The 18673-nt window shown below is 52.3% G+C and overlaps 1 protein-coding gene across 1 annotated transcript; it reads right to left on the reverse strand.

The window, feature by feature from the left end:
• Positions 1-3747: 3747 nt before the first annotated feature.
• LOC149852420 (uncharacterized) lies at positions 3748-10337 on the reverse strand. Its single transcript, XM_090028980.1, has 6 exons — positions 9547-10337; positions 9204-9316; positions 8295-8374; positions 8039-8141; positions 7548-7655; positions 3748-6622 (listed from the first exon to the last, which is right to left on the reverse strand). The coding sequence occupies exons 1-6, from the start codon at positions 10142-10144 to the stop codon at positions 6539-6541; spliced, it is 1086 nt and encodes a 361-aa protein (XP_089885106.1). The 5' UTR covers positions 10145-10337; the 3' UTR covers positions 3748-6538.
• Positions 10338-18673: the final 8336 nt, after the last annotated feature.

The raw sequence follows: 18673 nt of genomic DNA on the forward strand, positions 1-18673 counted from the left end.
TCCCCATCTCTCTTGCCCTGGGCCAGTAAGTTTGATTGTGGATAATGACCATGTATGAAATTTGAACATTGTAATGGATCTAACACAAACTGGCCTTGAACAGCCCTTCCTAGTTTGGTTCTAGGAAATTTTCCTCCTCCTTGTGTTGGAATAATGGGCAAAGCTGGCTGGGTTTCTATGATGCCTGGGGGCTGGGCTCGCTGCATGCTACCTAGTGTCAAGAAAGTCCCTTCCTAGGCTGAGGGAATGTCTATCTCCCTTGTGCTCCTAGCAGGCTGCTATAAAGGGCAGAATTGCTTTGTCCAAGTAGCTTTGTTGCCTTGCTCCTAACCCTCTTTCTTCATAGCTCTCCTTTCACCTGCTCTTCTTCTCCATGCCCCCTGCCTGCCAATCCACATTCTGCTCTGCTCTCTCTTCCAGGTCCTTGCCTCTGGTGATACTTCCCCCAAACCTAGAGCTCCATTTAAAGTCTAAGGCCTCAAGCAGCATTAGGGGACAGATGGGTAGCAGCATAATGTAGTGTTGCGTCATGGGAATGGCTATGGGCAGTATTGAATGGTCACGGCCTGTTCATGGCTTGGACTAGATTGCTCACTAGCCACAGGAGTGAGGCAGGCAGCTTTGGAAACAGATGGCTTTGGGAAAAGGCAGTCAGGTATCATTGGGTCCTATACTTTCCTTCTGGTTCTTTCACACTGAAGTGCCCCTCATTTACCTTTGCAGGTTTCCTTTTGGTGTTGATGGGCATTGGCATGTCTGTATGTGCACAGGGGCATGTATGTACACACATTAGCACAGCCCACTCAGTAGGGTTCAGGGATCACCAAGAACTCTTACTTTGGCAGAAAAGGATGAAAGAAAGCATGAAAAACCACCAAATGTATACATGAATAAGCTGGGGCACTTCAGTTCTATACATCAGGGGTTTTGCTTCTCCCTTCCTCCGACCCACTCATCCAACTTTGACTGGTAGAAATCTAGGACCCAGTTCCCTAACAAACCCCACACACCCAAAGTTAGTCTCAGGGTATCTAAGGGGCACCAGATGGCTCTCCTCTGCCAGTGCTGTTCTACCAGGTCCTAGCCCAAGAAACAGCTCCATGACCCAGATCAGAGATCCCAGCTCACTTTCTTCAGCTCAGTGGGTTAAGGTGCTGTTGCAGCCCAGTTAGCCTTTGCCACAGATCCAGCTCAGGTCTAGTCAGCCCCTCGTGTTGGTTACTTCAGGATCGAAGCACCTGTTGGGATGTACAAAGTTGAAACAAGTACAGAGGGGTCTGTTCAGGACTAGAGTAGCATCGTGGCCCCGGTGTGTTCTGGCACATGAGTAAGGAGTGGTGCAATCTGTTCAAGATTTACAGCAGACTAGCTGGTTCCTAGAGCTTACCTGAGGGTTTGTATGAAACTTTTGGCTAGGCTGGTTGTAGCAGGGTGTGAGGGAGCAAAATATGTATGTTGTATTCTGTTGGAAACTGGAGGAAAGCATTCTAATGGGTGATATCAGCACTGGTCACAGGCAGGTGCCTTAGGATCATAGGACAGCAGGACTGGAAGGGACTTCACAAGCTCATCTAGTTCAGCCCCCTGCTCAAGGCCCGAGCATCCCTGACCAAACCATTCCAGCCAAGTGTCTGTCTAACCTGTTCTTGAAAGTTTCCAAAGATGGAGATTTCACAATATCTCTAGGTAGCTGCTTCTAATATTTGATCACCCCCATAGCTCTTTTTGTACAGTGTTGCAAAATGTTGGTTGCCCAGTTTCAGCCAAATGTTGTTATGTTTGTAACATCCAACCCCTGGGGTTCAGCTCCTCCATAAAAATCCTCTTTGCAGGAATCAGTGCAGCCAGTGCCAGCTCAGCACAGGGCAAGGCCAAGCCCAGCAGCACCAATGGCCCCATGGCACCTGGAGTGGCAGGGAAAGCGCTTCTGAAGCTGCTAGTTGGAGCTTCCCTGGGGGATCTTCCCCACCCCACAACCCCTTTGCCCTGACAAGCTGCTTGCAGTGGGCTGTAGGCTTCCAGCTAGGGCCCTCCCAAGGGCAGGGCTGGGCCATGTAGCCATAGCCCCATGTGCATCGTGTGCCAAGCTTTTGTCAGGGCCCTTGTATGATCCTTTGAGGAAAAGAGTCTCAGGCTTCAGTCTCCCCTTCCACATCCCCTCAGCACAGTGTTTTATGAGAGGTTCAGATGCTTTGTCCCTAGTGTCACACTGGCAGACATGGCCATTCAGTGCAGTGCCAGAGAAGGCTCCTGTGCTGGGAGAGCTGGGAGTGAGACCCCAAAGTGTGCATGCCACAACCAGCGAGCCCAGCCCTCTGTTCGCCAGGCTGAGAGCCACTGTCAGTCCCTGCTGAGCTGGCTGGGTTGGACATCAGCTTGTGGCCCCGAGATGTCAGGCTAGGCACTAGCACATCCCTGGGGCAGGCAGAGCCCCTCCACTGGGCTGGGGTGAATGTGCACCCAGAGATATCATTTCTGTGTCAGGACATTGTAGAATCTCAGCTACAGCCTCCTCCTCCCCCCAAACACTCCTCACACCCCACAGTGGCGTGGAGCCCAGATCAAGGCTGCTGTGGCTGAGGAGATGAGAAAGCGTTTGCAGTCCCCTGTGCGGGATGCTAGTGTGCAGTGTGCCGTGTATTTGCTGCAGTACCTCAGAGACAGAGGAGTGTTCCCTGTGCTCATTCACCATCTGTCTGGACCAGTGCAAATGTGCTGGGAAAACATAACAGCATATCGGAGATTGCATTGGCCTGGATACCAAACGCAAGCTCTTCCATTTCCTTCTTTTAGGTGTCTTGGGTCTTGAATGGGGCTGGGTGGGCATTCAAACCCTGCTCCTCACATGTCACATAAGAGCAGTGACTACCATTGGAGTTAGGGGTAAGGGAGGGCAAACACTGAGCCATGAGCTCCCAGAACGACGCTGTGAGGAAATATCCCGGGGACATCCAAAGATGTAAAAGCAACAGAGTTGGGTAGTGATGTTGTCTTTTGTGTAGCATTGGTGAGAGCAGTATTGGGAGCCATAACTGGGTCCAGGGTTGCATGTGGGAAAAGGTGGGAAATTAGGAGTGGTGCCTATAGGTATCACAGCAGAGATTCAAAGCTTCGAGAGATGCCTTACAGCATGGTGTCAACAATATGGCCCATGAGCTGGATCCAGCCCACAGAGCCATGTCCTCTGATCTGCAGGGCTCCTGGAGGGGCCAGGAATTTGCGGTGGGACAAGCAGATAAGGAAACGCCACTGAATTGCAGGGTGTGGAGCCTGCATGGATGTGTGCTTCAGCACTGGGGGAGTGACTGATGGCTGCGTTAATCCCTGAGACCCCCTGAGCTGACACCGATCTGCTCCGACCACAGCTGCCACTGCTCCTGCATCTGTGAGAGGGGTCTGGATCTACCCCTGAGTGCCAGGGGGAGGCTAAGTGGGTTTATTTCCAAAGGCCCTGTTTATTCCAATGGAAAAGACTCTGAAGATACCTGTGAGGGATACAGAGTTGGGTCTTCCCAACCCACCTGAGTGCCTTGAACACCATAAAGCCTTTGCTCTTGCAACATGCTCACCATCTCTCTTCTATTTCTCCCTCTGGCCTTGACAGAAAGACCAAGCTGGAGCATGGTTCCTGGTTGTGCCCAAGAGCTTGCAAAGAACATTTTTTTCTAAGAGATATCACATCTCCCCAAAAACCCTTGGCAACCTGGAGCAGAGAAACCTTTTCCCTTTGCAATTTTCTTGAAACACTTCCCTGACCACCCAAGGTTGATTCTCTGAGGATCAAAGGGCTTTCCCCATCAAGCAGTCTTAACAGCTTCTCAGTCAGCTCGACCTTGACTTTCTGAGCTAAAAATGGCAGATTTCTCCTGTGAATTGTAGACCCCGTGTCTTCTTTTTTCCCTTGCACGTCATGAGCTTGTATTTGACACAGGAATATGAGATGAACATCAACTTTCATAACAAAAAATAAATTAAACTTAACTTAATTATCCTACATCTACTCTTAACTTTAACGAAATCTATGTTCAGCATTACACATTATTTATGCCTTTGCTTTCCTCTCTCCCTCAATGGCCTGAAAAGGATTCAAAGGCAGGCTACTAACGCAACAGAAGCTGGGATTGTCTGACTACGTCCCAATGCCTCAGGGGAAGGTGAAATCCCCCCAGAAGTTAGTTCCATAAATGAAGGGGGGAAAAATTCCTTCCTGGCCCCAAATGGCAACTGGCCAAAGCCCTGAGGCAGGGGTAACAAAATGCCATCCACACAAGAGCATCCTTCACTTAGCAACCTAGTTACCACAAACTCATGGCTCCTGGTCTTATCCCAGCCCTTTGCAGGGCAGGCCTGGAAGAAGATTTTCAGGTTCTTCACCCATGAGGGTTTCTCAGGCTGCTTCTCTGTGCAGAGGCTGAAGTTGCAGTGGAGGATGGCTCAGACTGGATGGATCTGCTCAGTCAGTGACTTGTGTGGTGGCTTCGGCTTTGTTGCAGCTTTTCTCTGTAGCCACCAGGCTAGCGGTGAGGTTGGGAAGGTCGTGTTCACTCAGGGAGGTGCTGTCAGTGTCGAAGTGGTTTGCAGGTTGTGCAATGCCGTGTAAGCAAAGGCAGCAAAAGATTAGATCCATGCATTGTGACCATGATACAAGGCTCTGCTGTGAGGAAATGGGGATTGAGAGCTTTCCTGGGACACAAAGGCCAGAACATTTGAATGAGGGAAAACAAAATAGATGATGCTTAGCCTCCTACATGGAAGAAGCTGAACATCTTTAGGCATCACTACCCAGCCATATTCAAGATGAGGTAGGTGCTCTGAATGGACAACCTCAGCCCCCAAAAAGGCTGTGTTTGAGAGAGCCACAGCAAGGGAAAGCAGGTCTCCAACTGTGTGAGCCACAGCAGCATTTAACAGGAGGCTGAGGGTCCTGCCTGACCTGGGGTTGCTCAGCCACTTGGGAAAGCTCCCGGGGCTCCTTCATGAAAGATGGCAACACCATGCAGACCTATCCACACCACCTGGAGCAGGGGGAGTTTTGTCCAGAGGCAGCAGGACATGAGGAAAGGCTCCTGCAAGTGAGAGGAGGAGAAAGGAAAGGCCTATGGAGGACAGAGGCTAGGACAGGATTCTCTGGGGGCACAGGGGAGAATTGCCCACACACGGCAGGGAGCAGGTCTGTGTTAGTGCTGCGAGCCTCCCCATCCCTTCCTGCTGATACCTGTCCCTTAAGGGCAGAGGGGACAGGACAGCACCTGCAGGACCAAGTGTGGGTGGCTGGAAAGAGGAGGGGGCACTGGAGGAGCTGGCGAGCAGGCTGTGTCCTTGCAGATCTTTGAAGCAGGTGATGGCAAACAGCTTATTCAGGGCCCTGATGGGGATTTCTTTCTCTTGCAGGTGCACAAAAGCTCATCAGAGCCTCTGCTGCCCCCAGGAAGGATGGGGGATGTGGGGAGGGGTCATGGAGCCGGGATTGGACTGAAACCAAGGGGTTTTGGCAAAAGTCCAGGGAAATGGGGGCAGGTTCCTAGCTGGACCTTTTTCTGGGAGTCATGGTGAAGACAGGGAGTGGCAGCCCAGGGCAAATGGGCAGACTGGCAGCACCAAGTGGCTGAATCCTCCATTCTCCCTAGAGCAAGTACAGGCTCAGGGACACCAGGAGAAATGGTGCTGTGCAGGGCCCTGTGCAGCTCCTAAGGACTCCTGACTGGAGGGTGGGAAGGGGAAACCTGTTCTGTGGGGACACGCTCTGTATCTTTGGGCCTGGCCAGAGACTTTGACCATCAGGGGCATGACTTGTGCGAGGGCAGACTGCTGCCATCCTGCCCAGGCAGATGAATTCATTCCTTCATCCAAGGCACTTGTCAGGCCTTCTGTTCTCCTACCGGCCCGTTTCCTCAGAAGGCAGGGGAGAGTTGCACCTTACAGATGGGGGCAGGCTTCACCCTCTGCCAAAGTGACCAGCAGGGTCATGATATCTGGGCTATATAAACATATATAGGTACTGATTGAGTTAGTCTTTGAGGTGCAAATAAGCCCCGGCATAAGCTAGAGCTCAGACTCCAGTGGCTAGTGACCTCTCTCTGCTCCATGTTTTCCAGAGGCAACAGGTGGTGATGGGATGAGAGTGACTTCATGTGGCACAGAGGAGAGGGGCCCTGAGTTCACTCTCCTCCCTCCCCTCACTTCCTATTGTGGGTGCTGACCTTGTGCCCCATCAAGCGGCTGGCTTCCCCCAGGGTGGCATAGAGGAAGACCAGCCCAGCTTGGCTGATGTGCATGTGTCCATTGTGAACTGCATGAAGGGCCCTCTGAAGGAAAGATCTCCTTTGCTCCTTCAGCAAGATCTTTCTCAGCCCCTGGAACAAAAAGATGCAAGGCTTGGCACATCCCACAGACATGCTTCATCTCTGAGGCCTGGCACCACATTGCCCTGGATACTTGCAAGGCTGTAACCCACCACAGGAACAACTCTGCAAGCTGGAGACAAGCATCAGCCCTTTTTCCCCACCTCTTCATCACAGCATTCTCGCCTCTCCAGCTCTCACCAGGTCCCTGTAGTTCTGGACCTGTCTCTGCTGCATCTGGCACTTGCACCACAGCTCCTCTGCCCCTTGCATGTCTTGGCCTAGGAGAATGGAGACATATGGCTGTGACCTGCCATCCTAGCTTTGGTGCTAGTGGGGCTCTGGCTGCCCTTATGGCACCGTGAAGGGCAGGGCCGCAGCAGGGAGGGCATCGTTCTGTGAGAGCCAATCAGGACCAGGAGTCCTGGGACCAGTCTGGGCTGGGGGCTTTGGGATGGGTTCTCAGGTGCCTGTATGGGAGACCCAGGACTGGTGCATTAGCACAGGCTGCAGGGCCAGACCTGGGCGCTGAGGTAGAAGGGACAAGGTCGTTAATGCTGACACCCTGAGTTGTTCCCAGGTCGGCAATGGACAGAGGGGGACACAACATGTGGCCCAGCATTTGGGATCAGGCTTTTGGAGGGAAACCATTGGCAGTGAAGCCTTGGACTCCACCTGGGTCTCCTTACCCCTCTGCTGAAGGAGGATTTGAGCGAGCCAATACACACCCTCCCTGGCCTTGCAGCCGATGCTCTCCACCGGGTCGCTGATGGACAGACCCAGGCAGGCTGCCATGTCCCCCACCTCTGGTATGTCAGAGTAGCCCATGCACGTCCCACCTTCCCTCCCCACTACATTCCCCAGGCCCGGCTGTCTCTCTCCACCTCCCTCCATTACCCAGCAGGAGGGCGGAAAGGCAGACACCAGAGTGCCAGAGCATGACACCCCTCTCTTCCCCTGGGAACCTGGAGTCCGGGGTCTTGTTCAGGGCTGCAGGATGATTCCCTGTGCCTGATGCTCCAGACCTAGTAAGGTCCTATATCCAGGGCAGGCCATGGAAAAGAGACCCATAAAGAGCCAGGGGACACCACTGAGGCAGAAGCAGAGGCCCTGGAGTTAAGCTTAGTTTCCAGCTCTGACCCCACTGTCCAAGGATGGCCCTGGCAGTGGCAGGGAACCAGGACACTGGGCTCGGGGCTCACTCACCTCAAACTGTGGGAGGAGCTGGACAGCAAAGGCAATGATGCTGGTGAAGATCTTCATACCCAGTGCATGGTGCTGGGCATCTGGCAGCTCAATACACGATGTAAAGTGCTGTGGGAGGAAAATGTTAAGATCAATGGGCACGTGCCCTGCCTAACCCAGCAGCCTTGGCACCATCCTGCTCAGGGCCCAGGTTTTGAGCTCGGTCTTGTCCATCTGCCTTACGCTTTGAGAAAGGCTTGCTGCAGTGCACAGGGCAGGAGCTGTCCTGAGCCCAGCCCCTCTGCATCGTGCTCGCCTCCCAGATGGAGTAGAGTTTTGCCCAGGCTGGGGGTGCTGGACAAGACGCAGCACAGCAGACCCTCCTAGTACTCCTCGTACAGCCAATTCATGACCAGGAAGGGGAGGAAGACCCAAGGGTCAGTGCCACGGAGGCTGGGGCCACTCCTGCCAGAGGGTGGCTTGTGGGACATGGCAGTGGCAGGAGGACCCACCTGGTTGCGATGGCTCTCATGCCTTATGGCCAGGAAGCTCTTCTCCATGGCGGCCCACAGGAGGCACGACTCCAGAGCTGGCTCCAGGCTGAGATTCAGGTCACTGTCAGGAGAGAGGAGCCTGCATCAGATTGAGCTCTGCAGGGTGGAGGTGGGACTGGGGTGGGCAGGAAAGAGCCTGCAAATCTGGGTCTGAGCAGTGGGGATCCCCCTGGCCCATGGCAGAGTGAGGGGAGCGGGGCAGAATTCCTGGTACCTGAGGCAACGGATGGCATCTATGCTGTATGCCAGGATGTTTCTCCAGTCGGCCTCCAGCGAGATGGTCTCCATCAACTCCTGAGAGACCCAAAGGGCAGGTCGAGGTTAGGAAACCACAGGCCACAGCCACGTCCCCCACAGGAGACCACTCAGTGCTGCAGGTGCAGGCAGCAGGATCCCAAACATCCCCCTCCCTCCCACTCAGCTCCCATGGCCTTGCAGACTTGCCACTCCAATTTCTCACTTGCCCCCAGATCCTACCCTCATCTGCCCTCCAGATGCAGGATTGCCCTCATCTTCCACCACAATCTCCCTTGTCTGCTGCCCCAACCTAATATCCAGGCCCAGGTGCACCTGCCCTTCTCCCTCTAATCCAGCTCCACCTCTCCCCTCCTTCCTGCCCTCACAAGACAACATTTCCTCTCCTTCCCTCTCCCCACACCATCCCGTGCTACTCAAAATGATCTTTTCCAGCATGGCTGCTTTCAGGCCTTCCAGCTCCACAGCCACCTGTCTGCTGTGGTGGGCGGTGATGCTCAGGCTCACGATCGCCAACAGGAAGCGCTGCCTGTCCTTCCCATCCAGCATCTACCAGGAGCAAGACCAGGGCTAAAGTAGGCTCTTAGCCAGGAGCCTCCTGCTCCTCCCCAAATTCTCTGTGGGACTCAAGTCTCCTCTGACTCCCACGGTGGTGACATGTATCTCCTCGGGGGCAGGCGGAGTGAGGAGCAGGGCAGTGTTTGTGGAGAAAGGGGACCCAGTTGGGGCTTCACAAACACACCTACCTCGAGCAGTGCCCCTGAGCTGAGTGTGTTCCCTTGAGGGCTCCGGGTCCTGGGGGGTGACTTCTCCCCCGGCCTGGATGGGGGGAACAGAGGACTGACTGGGTGCTGGGGAAGTTTCATACCTTCCCTGGGTCCTGCAGGTGTTTTTTGACAAGGAGGAGGACAGTTTCTTCCAGGGACCTTCTGTCTTCTTCCTCTTCTTCCTCCAGCTCCTCGCTGGCTGGGCTGGGAATCACTGCAGCAGGGAGGAAAGGGGAGAGGGTTACTCGTGTACTCCTGAGGGGGAGGGACGCTGGGTGTCGGGGGAAGAAATGGTGCCCTGCCTGCACCAGGAGGTGCTAGGGAGGTGTGCGGCTCAGTCCCCTCACCTTGGCCAGGATCCCCCTGCCCAACCCCATGGAGGGTCCAACTGGCCTCACTTAGTGAAAGGTGCTGAGACCTCCGGGCCCCAGCAGCTCCTCTTACCTGTATGGCTGGCACCAGGTGCCGGGCTGGTCCTGAACTCCAGGGAGCTACTGGAGTCCTCTGAGGAGGAGCTGCTGGTCAACATGGTGCTTGTGGACTCCTCAGAGCTATTGGTGTCCTCTGAGGAGGAGGTGCTGCTTGTGCTGGTGCTTTGTGACTTGGAGGAGTTTTCAGAGTCCTCCAAGGAGGAGCTGATGCTGGGGTTGGTGTTCCCAGACTGCTGGGATGTGTGCCAGTCATCCCAGGAGGAGCAGTGGCTCGGGCTGGGGCTGCTGTGGGCCTGGCTCAGCTCCTGCCCCAGGGTGGCTGGGCCCTCATCCCCGGTTTGGCAGGGGGCTGCTTCCTGCTGTGGGGCTGCAGGGCCGGGCTCCAGGCTGCTCGATGACCCAGGAGGGGAGCTGCATGGCTCTTTGGGTGCTTGGGGCTCTGATGGTATTGGCTCCCGCCTGCCTGCGTGCACCCAGGGCCACCTCCATTTGGACACGGAGGTGGTGGATTTCATTCCCTCCTTTCCCCTGCCACTGGAAACTGCTCGGTTTTTTTCAGCAGCAGATGGGGTACAGCCACTTTCTTGCCTTGATAGGCCCTTCCTCGTCATGGCAGGTGGGGCCCCAATCCTCCTGCCCAGGCTCACTGCTGCTCTCTTCTCCCATGGCAAGCACCTTGGCCAACCTCCTCCTCAGCACTCGCCTCAGCTTGTCCATCCTGGCACTGAGCAGGAACAGTCATCAACTGGGGTTCAAAGCAACCCCATCACACTTATCTATCCCTCCTCCACTCATCCAGGAGACAGGCAGGTGAACCCTGGGTTTCACCCATGCCCACAGCCTCCTGGCACTATGGTTGGCAGGTGGGCAGAGACCTGGGTTCAGGGTCAAAGCCCCACAGCTGCTTTGGACACACAGCTCCCCTCTCACCCCATGCTCACAGGCCCTGGGGACGTCACACTCCTCCCTGCAGCTTCGGTACTCAGGTTTCCTGCCTCTCCTCCGATGGATGTCCCACGCTGCCTCAACCTGCAGTCACTGCCTTGATGGGAGCGATGCCTACCCCTGAAAGAGACTATGCCATCCTGTTGGAAGCCATCCTTGTGCACAGCCTTTCCCCCCAAAACAAATCTACACCTCTCCTCTCACTGCCCCTTCCCCTCTCTGCTTGCTCACACGAGGACCCTTGTTCCTCCTGGACCTTCCCTTATTGGCCCTTTCCTGCCATCCAAGAGAGACTCCTGCCACCCTCCACTGGACACTTTCTACCTCACAGCTGCTACTGGCTTGTCCCTGGAGCTTTACTGCATGCCTGTTGGTACCCAGGAGAGACCAATTCCCCTGCTCTGCACCATCAAGAAAGGTTGCTTTAAATGAATTGTAACCAGTGTTCAGGCAATGCTGGCTTTGCACCGTGCCCCAGCCATCCTGGCAGGGAAGGGAGCCCTGTCCCGGGAGGCAATGGAGAAGAGTTGCAACACTCATGCCAGGAAAGATGTTCTGAACTGGAGATAAAACACACAGATGGTTAAAGGAGAAACATTTCTTATCATGGCCTAGGCAGGGGGTGGCATCCAGAGCATGCCAGGCTCCTGCATCCTATGCACAGAGCTTCAGGGAGTGTTACTCAGCCCCTCACTCCAAGGGCAGGGTCCTGTCAGCTCTATCTTGATGTTTCACATTTTTTCTGAATGCAGGCCACAAGCCTGAAAGCACAAGAGATCCTCGCTCCCCTCCCAGTGCCTCTGGCAGCGTTGCCCAAGGACCCGATCCTGACCTGCTCACTTCTGGGTGAGGGATTGAAGAGTGAAATTCTCCCTAAAACTCGTTCTCCTGTTATTATCCTACTGGCACCTGATGGTTGCTAACAGAAACAAGACGGGACATTTAAATCACATGAACATGTAGGAAATACTTACTTATCCCCCTGGACTGTGATTTTAAGGATGAAATGAATTGATCTGGGTTTGTGCTTCAATTCTGCCCTTCTTTAAAAGGGAGGAGAAACCCCATCTCCAGGTGCCTGTGGTGGGGCAGCTGGGCTGGGCATGGCTCTGTTTCCTCCTTCTGGGCTGTGTCCCTCAGGGCAGACCAGGCACTCCCCAGTTCAAGGGAGGTGGGGGGGTGAAATGCCCAGTCCATTCACCCACTTTGCCACAACCACATTGTTTTTCACTGGTGCCAACATGAGGAACGGGCATGGCGGGCACTGCATGGAGCTGTGTGCACGGCACCGGGGCCCTGCTCACAGTTGTACCCCGCCGGGCTTCCTGGACTTGCTCTGCTCTCCCTTCTCTGAACAGACGCAGGAGACCAGGCACAGGGCTGTGCACCCAAAGCCTCTCTCAGGCTGCTCCAGCAACTCCAGGAAGCAGAGCCTGGGAAGCCTCATGACAGGACCTTGGAAGCCCATGGGTGGCATGGGAGAGACCAGCTGATACATCTCCAGCTGCCAAAACAGTCCTGGAGCAAAAGGCCCCTGCCACTCAAATGCCAACCCCAATGCTGGCAGCTCTCCCAGCCCATGCCCAGCTGGGGGACCCTGGGGTCCAGTTTGCTTCCTGTGCGTGTGAACTATCCTATTCCACCATGTCCTGAATACATCTCTGGGAATCTGACCAACTCCAAGCAGGAAGACACCTCTAACCCTTTCCTGTTCCTAACCCTGACCCCAACCCCGACCCAAACAGCACTCAGCTGCTCCAGCAGGATACCCCTCACAGCCTGGCTACAAAGTGGTTTGGGCCATAGTTACTTGAGAGATTGCTAAGATCTGCAGGGGCTCATGAGCTGGATGGCTGTAGCTGTAAGCCCCAACTGCAACATCCATCAAACTTAATGGAGGGGCTTCTAGGGAGGACAGGTGGCCGGAGGACTTAGGAATGAGGATCATGAGTCACATAAGACTTTGGAAACTGATGTTCCTCTTTGTCTCTCTGTCCTCCAGTTTCTTATCTGTAAAATGGGGGTAATTGCTCTTCCGCACCTGTCATGATTATGGTGAAGATAAAATACACTAAAGACTGCAACATCTGTTAGGAGTGGGGCCCTAAAAGCTGCGACTCAGGCAAGGCTGAAGGAGACTGCTCAACCGTGCCATCACAAAGTGGGGGCAGAGGGTTAGAATTGGAGGATGTTACAAATATTGAGCAAAGAGCTCCTGCTGAGCTTCCCAGGAGAGTGGGCTAGGCTGCAAAGGCTAACAATGGACAAGAGGAAGGTTGAGCTGAGGAACTGAATCAAGAGCATGGTTTGATAAGGGTTGGCAGCCTATGAGGAAATTGTATAGGGGTGAAAAGAGATGTGAATTGCAGCGAGGAAGCCCCTAAGAAACCAAAAAAATGCTCTGTGCAGCCCCCATGCATGGATCAGTCCTCCTACATGTGCTACAGTACATTATAGCTGTGCTAGAGAAGGGCTGTTTGTCATCACCCCCTGCTTCCACTTGCTTTTGCTGCTGTCTCCATTTTTGCACTGTCTGGGTTTGAAGATCCTGCAAGGGAAGTGGGTTGAGAATTTGGGGTGAAATCCTGGTCACCTGAAAGCCAGTGGCAAAACAAAGTTATTCCCTCAATATTAACCTCTCCCTTTTTAAAACCAGGAATCTGGTATTTCCAGCAACATCAGATGGGGCTCTGGGATTTGTAAGCAATATTTTGGGGAACCATAGAATTCACGCAGGGAGTTACTGCAGAGAGTGGTGTCCACTGCCAGCTTTTGTGTGACCCCAGGGACCCCTCCACTACCAGCTCCTCCCTGAGGCCTGCAGTGACCCTGCACCAAGCTCTCCCCTCTAAGGACATAAGAACTGCCATTTACTGGATCAGACCATAAGTGCATCTTGCCCAGTATCCTGTGTGACATAGGGGCAGAGTGGATGATGACAAGCAGAGGACAGGGGTATGACCAGGGTTTTTTCCAGCTGATCCTCTTTCATTTGCAGCCTCCGGCATTTAAGGTCCAGGAAGTTCTGATTCAGAGGCTGTGCTCCTGACTTCTGTGCTCAATAGCTGCTGATGCCTCTTTCTTCCAAAAATTTGTCCATTCCCTTTTTTGAATCTGGCTGCACTGTCAGCTCCCAAAACATCTGTAAGACCCCTTCTAAGGGGTTTAATGTCCCCTGCACAATGGCAGCCTTTGTCTCTTGGCTTTAAGGATGAATCATGCATAGAAGTTTCTGTCAATGGGAAGATGACTTCAAGATCCTGTGGAAAGGAGAAATAGGGGTATCTATGGGGTTGTTCAAAAGGGTCCTTAAGTGGATATATGTGGGTGGTAGGACTCTGGCCCCAGGGTGGCTGTCCAGAGCTGCAAAAGGGATTTCTAAGTGACACAGATACTCTGTTTTACTCTGCAGGTTTCTGTAGTTTAGAGGCATAGAGAAGGATTCTGTCTAGGTCCATCCTGGGAATGGAGAGACTAGATGGTACAGAGCTGGGGGAAAGGTCAGTAACTGTTGTACCCAGAGGGTTTTGGTCAGAGAGAAGGGACTGTGCTCTCACTCTGTTTCTGTTTTCCTCCCTCTCTCAGACCCTATTGACTCTTTCTCTGCTGTGGCCTGGGATCCCAAAATGAGTAGCAGCTTCTCCCCCAGTGGGGACTATTACTGGGGAGATGTCTCCATTAAAGCTCCAGATGTGCCCAACTCAGTAGCGAAGCTATCTTCCGTGGTTTGAGCCAGCCCCCCAGGGCAGCCCTGGGCTCTGCAGACAGGAGCTCCTGAACCACAGACTCCAGGTAACAGAGAGAGACCTGAGGAACATGCTGGGGACAGGCAGGAGAGGGAGACTCTGCATGCACAGATGCCTCAGCTCTTATGACTCTTCTTTTTTAATGAGCTTCTTGTAGGACTTAGAGCTGTGTTAGCAGCTGTGAACCTGCTGCCCTTGGTTTCCTCTTTCCTGTGGTCAGATTTGCCTCCCTGTAAGGAACTAAGAAGGGAAAAGACCAGTTTCATTTTCATGACTCTTCCTTTCACTAACGCAGAGAGACGTGCATTGGCTTGCCCAGCCGGTCAGCAGTAGAACCAGATCTCCTGAACCTCAGGCCAGTGTTTTCTACACTAAGCCAGGCAGTATCTTTTTTTTCCTAAAGGTGGGGAAGGCCATATTTGTTCCCTCCATACTCCCCTTTGGGGAAAGGTTTGAGGAGAATTCTCCTCCTGGTCTTTCACATCTTCCAACAAGTAATGGTATTTTAGCTTTTTCCCCTCCTTTCAGTTTCCTCTTTTTGAAGTTGCCATTTTTCCCCGGCCTGGGAAATGATTTATCTTGGGGCTGTCTCCCTCCCTATCTTTCCCAGAAGGTAACTGGGTAATGAATGGTCATATGACAGAGAATCCTCATCAGGAAGGACCTGAGTGAGGGGAATTGAATGGGATGTTGCTGGAGAATGTGTCTGGGAGACGTGAACTTGGAAAAGGCTACAAACCCACTCATGGTGAGGGTGGCCTGAGGAATTTCAGCAAGGCCAAGATGTAGCAGAGCATCCCCAAGGGACAGAGACAGAACACATGCACAGAGCATGGGCAGAGCTTCAGCCAGAGCTCACAGGTAATAACACATCACAGGGTCCATGCAGGGGAGAGGCCCTGCAAATGCCCCCAATGTGGGAAAAGCTTTATTGATAATCCAGCCCTAAGAAAACACCAGAGAATCCACATGGGGGAGAAACCCTACAAGTGCCCAGAGTGTGGGAAAGACTTTTTCCAGAATCCACAACTGATCGGACACCAAAGAATCCACGTGGGAGAGAAACCCTTCATCTGCTCCATCTGCGGGAAGAATGTCTGTGACTGGCCGGCCAAGCTTTATCAGACATGAGAGAACCTGAGTGGGAGAGAAACCCTACCGCTGCCTTGAGCATGGGAAAAACTTCTGTGACTGGTCAACTTGTATTGGATACAAGGGAACTCACATGGGACAAAAACCCTACCATTGCCCTGACTTCGGGGAAAACTTCAATCAGAGACCAAATCTGATCAGGCACCAGAGAATCGGCAGGAAAACCCTATAAATGCCCTGACTGTGGGAAGACCTTCAGTCACAGCTCCACCCATATGAGGCATCAAATGAGCCTCATAAGAGAAACTGTGTCAGCACCCTGACTAGAGCTGTCAGACATGAATTATAATAGGGCAGGACCATGTCTATAGCTAAGGCTGATTTTTTCTACGTGCTCTAAAATCAATATTCTGATGCTAATTGTCTTGATATTTGCTGCATCACATCTGTGCCAGGGATCTAGGTAGTGTTGGAAGCACAAGGTCATGGCCCAGGCATATCTGAGTTATGGCTCCCCTAGTAAGAGCCACTTTTAATAGTCAGCTGTCTCTAAAACCAATGTGAACTGAACCCTCTGCAAAGTAGGAAATGCGAAGTTAAGGTATTTGTCATACCTCCGATGCAGCCTTAACTCTGCCCTCTCTGTGGGATGCCCTAATATGCCAGTAACACACACATTAGTACTCTGCCTTCATAGATACCAGAGAACACATAGTGTTAGGGATAAAGACCATGAGCACAGCATGACAGCTGGGCAAGGGTCTTAATCAGCCAGCTATTTGTGTGTGGTTACTTTATTTTTTATTATCCCTTGTACTGCCTTAAAACATGGTCAAAACTGCATCCCCACCAGAGAATTTGAACCCCTAGGCTTTTATTTCTCTGAAATAAAAAGTCCTAGCAGCATTGCTCAAATACATTGCCCTTCTGTTCTCCCTTTCTCTGCTTATTAAATGCTTCCCCCTTCCCCCAGCTTGCTGCCCACACAAATGCTCAGGATGATAGCACCACAGAGGTTAAACAATATCAAATACATTGTGTGGCAGCTGTACGTATTGAGGGAAATGAAAGAATCCCCCACCCTTTGTTCACAGTTGGGTGGAAGGCATGAGGTGTATTGCTCAAATAAGCTAGCAACATTTTTCAAGCACCACAGAGATCACAGAATCATAGAAAATGAGGGTCCAACCACCTGCTCAAAGCAGGACCATCCTCAACTACATCGTCTCAGCCAAGGCTTTGTCTAGCTGGGTCTTAAAAACCTCCAAGGATGGAGACTCCACAATCTCTCTGGGTAGCCTGTTCTAGTGCTTTACTACCCTCCTAGTGAGAGAGGTGTTCTTCATATCCCTTGCTGCAACTTGAGCCCATTGCTCCTTTTTCTGTCATCTGTCACCACTGAGAATAGCCCAGCTCCATCCTCTTTGGAACTCTCCTTCAGGTAGTTAAAGGCTGCTATTAAATCCCCTCTAAGTTTTCTCTTCTTCAGTCTAAATAAGCCCAGTGCCCACAGCCTCTCCTCATAAGTCATGTGTCTCAGCTCCTTGCCATTTTTGTTGCCCTCCGTTGGACTCTCTCCAATTTGTCCACATCTTTTCTGTTGTGATAAGGCATTTTTAATCACACCCTTTATACTGTTCAGAACAATGCCTACAGAAGGCTGTGCATTTTGCAGTGCACTTGGTTGCAATATGCTGATGTTACGGAAGGAACTTTAAGGCAAAGAAGGTCATTTACATTGGTGCGCACATGACAAGGTAATGAGACATCCTCAAGGATGCCCTAACAGGTGAGAGTTTCTTCCCACTCCTGCACCAGCAACTGGACAACATATTGGCAAAAAGCAATGCATTGTAACTTCCTGGTTTGTTCACTGCCTTTTTGAACAAGATCCTGCTTTTCCTTTTTGGCAAATGCTTCAGGCTAATATCCTCCAACCAGAAAAGTCCTAAAGTAGAGGATTACCACACATCTAATGCACAAAAGAGTTCTCTTTATACCCAAACTTGGGGACTGCAAACACACAAGAAGGAGGGCAAGCTTGGAGGGAGCCCACTGATAAAGAAAAGACATGCAAGCAGACATGCTGGAGATGATATAGAGACAAGTGGACAGCCATGCTGGAAAACATAATGGCACTGTTGGTGTCACTGGGCATAACCCTAGGTAACTCAGAGGGATGAAAGACCACAAGTGTCGATGAAGCCCCTCTGCTCTAGGCCCAGGTGAGCCAGGGCCCCCGTCACTTCCCCAACCTTTGTAACCCTTTCTTTGACTTTTGTAATCTCCTGTAATACTGGAAAACAGGATGAGTAGCAAGCTGAAACTCCCTAAAAACTGTTATCTGTGGAATGCAAGGGCACCGCTCAGAGAGAGAAGGGAGGAAGGAAAGTGGCGGGGGGCAGCTTGTGGAAAACTACTGCAGAAAATGACCAGGGTATAAATATACACTGTTGCAGGGCTAGGGGCATGGGATTTGAGACCATACGGTCTCCCTGCGCCTTTTACTTGAGCTCAAATAAACTCTGTCTACTTCTCCCCCCCGTGTGTTTATTTGGCGTGACGCACACCGGGCAACGAACCCAATTGTTGCCTCCCTCGGGCACCTTGTGCCGGCAACAGTTTTTGGCGCCCAATGTGGGGCTCGAGGCTAACATTTTACCTTGCCCGGATCCCTCCTGGGGTCAACAACTTGCAGCAACGACCGACGCCCAGTGCGCACCGGTGGTTTCATCGGGGGCCTCGGCGGAGAAGTGGTTTGATTGACCCCGGAGGGCACAACGGTGCAATGTGCTCAAATAGTGGAGAAGCGATCGTGGGCGATGGTATGGAACTGGTCCCTCGGACAAGGTAGGATAAGCTCAGCAGTCTGAGCATTGCCTGTTAAGACCTGGGGACGCCCAGTGTCTCCCTGGAGTATGGGCAGGGACAGAGTACGGTTGGCAGGGCACGGTGTACACTCTTAGAATGCATTCTGACTAATTGGAAACTGTTTAAGTCAGATCTAATGACTAAAAATAATCTTAAAAGGTTCTGTACAGTGGAATGGCCTCAATATCAACTGGAGGATCAGGAAAGGTGGCCTCCGGAAGGGTCAATTAACTATAATACAATCCTCCAAATACTCCTGTTTTGTCAGTGGACGGGTAAATGGAATGAACATTCGTATGCGCAATTGTTTATGGCTTTACGAAATAAGACAGATATTTTGCAGAAGTGTAATTTGACTCCGACAGGATCGGTAGTTGTCAGTGTTGAGTCTCAGTATTCCCCCGCAACCACTGTAATGCCAGAGTTGGTGTCCCCTTTGGCTTTAACACCTCCACCATATAAAGATCAGATGCCCCTGGTTCCAGA

The sequence above is a fragment of the Crocodylus siamensis genome, chromosome 15, assembly GCF_052110815.1.
Source record: "Crocodylus siamensis isolate JL-2025a chromosome 15, ASM5211081v1, whole genome shotgun sequence".
In the NCBI taxonomy this organism is placed as follows: domain Eukaryota; kingdom Metazoa; phylum Chordata; order Crocodylia; family Crocodylidae; genus Crocodylus; species Crocodylus siamensis.

Excerpts from the sequence above, each read along its gene's own strand:
- LOC149852420 (XM_090028980.1), bottom strand. The coding sequence starts at position 10,144 with ATGACGAGGAAGGGCCTATCAAGGCAAGAAAGTGGCTGTACCCCATCT. Across the intron at positions 8,375-9,203 it reads ACCTGCAGGACCCAGGGAAG|GAGTTGATGGAGACCATCTC; the intron begins GTATGAAACTTC and ends TGGGTCTCTCAG. Across the intron at positions 8,142-8,294 it reads GATGCCATCCGTTGCCTCAG|TGACCTGAATCTCAGCCTGG; the intron begins GTACCAGGAATT and ends CTCTCCTGACAG.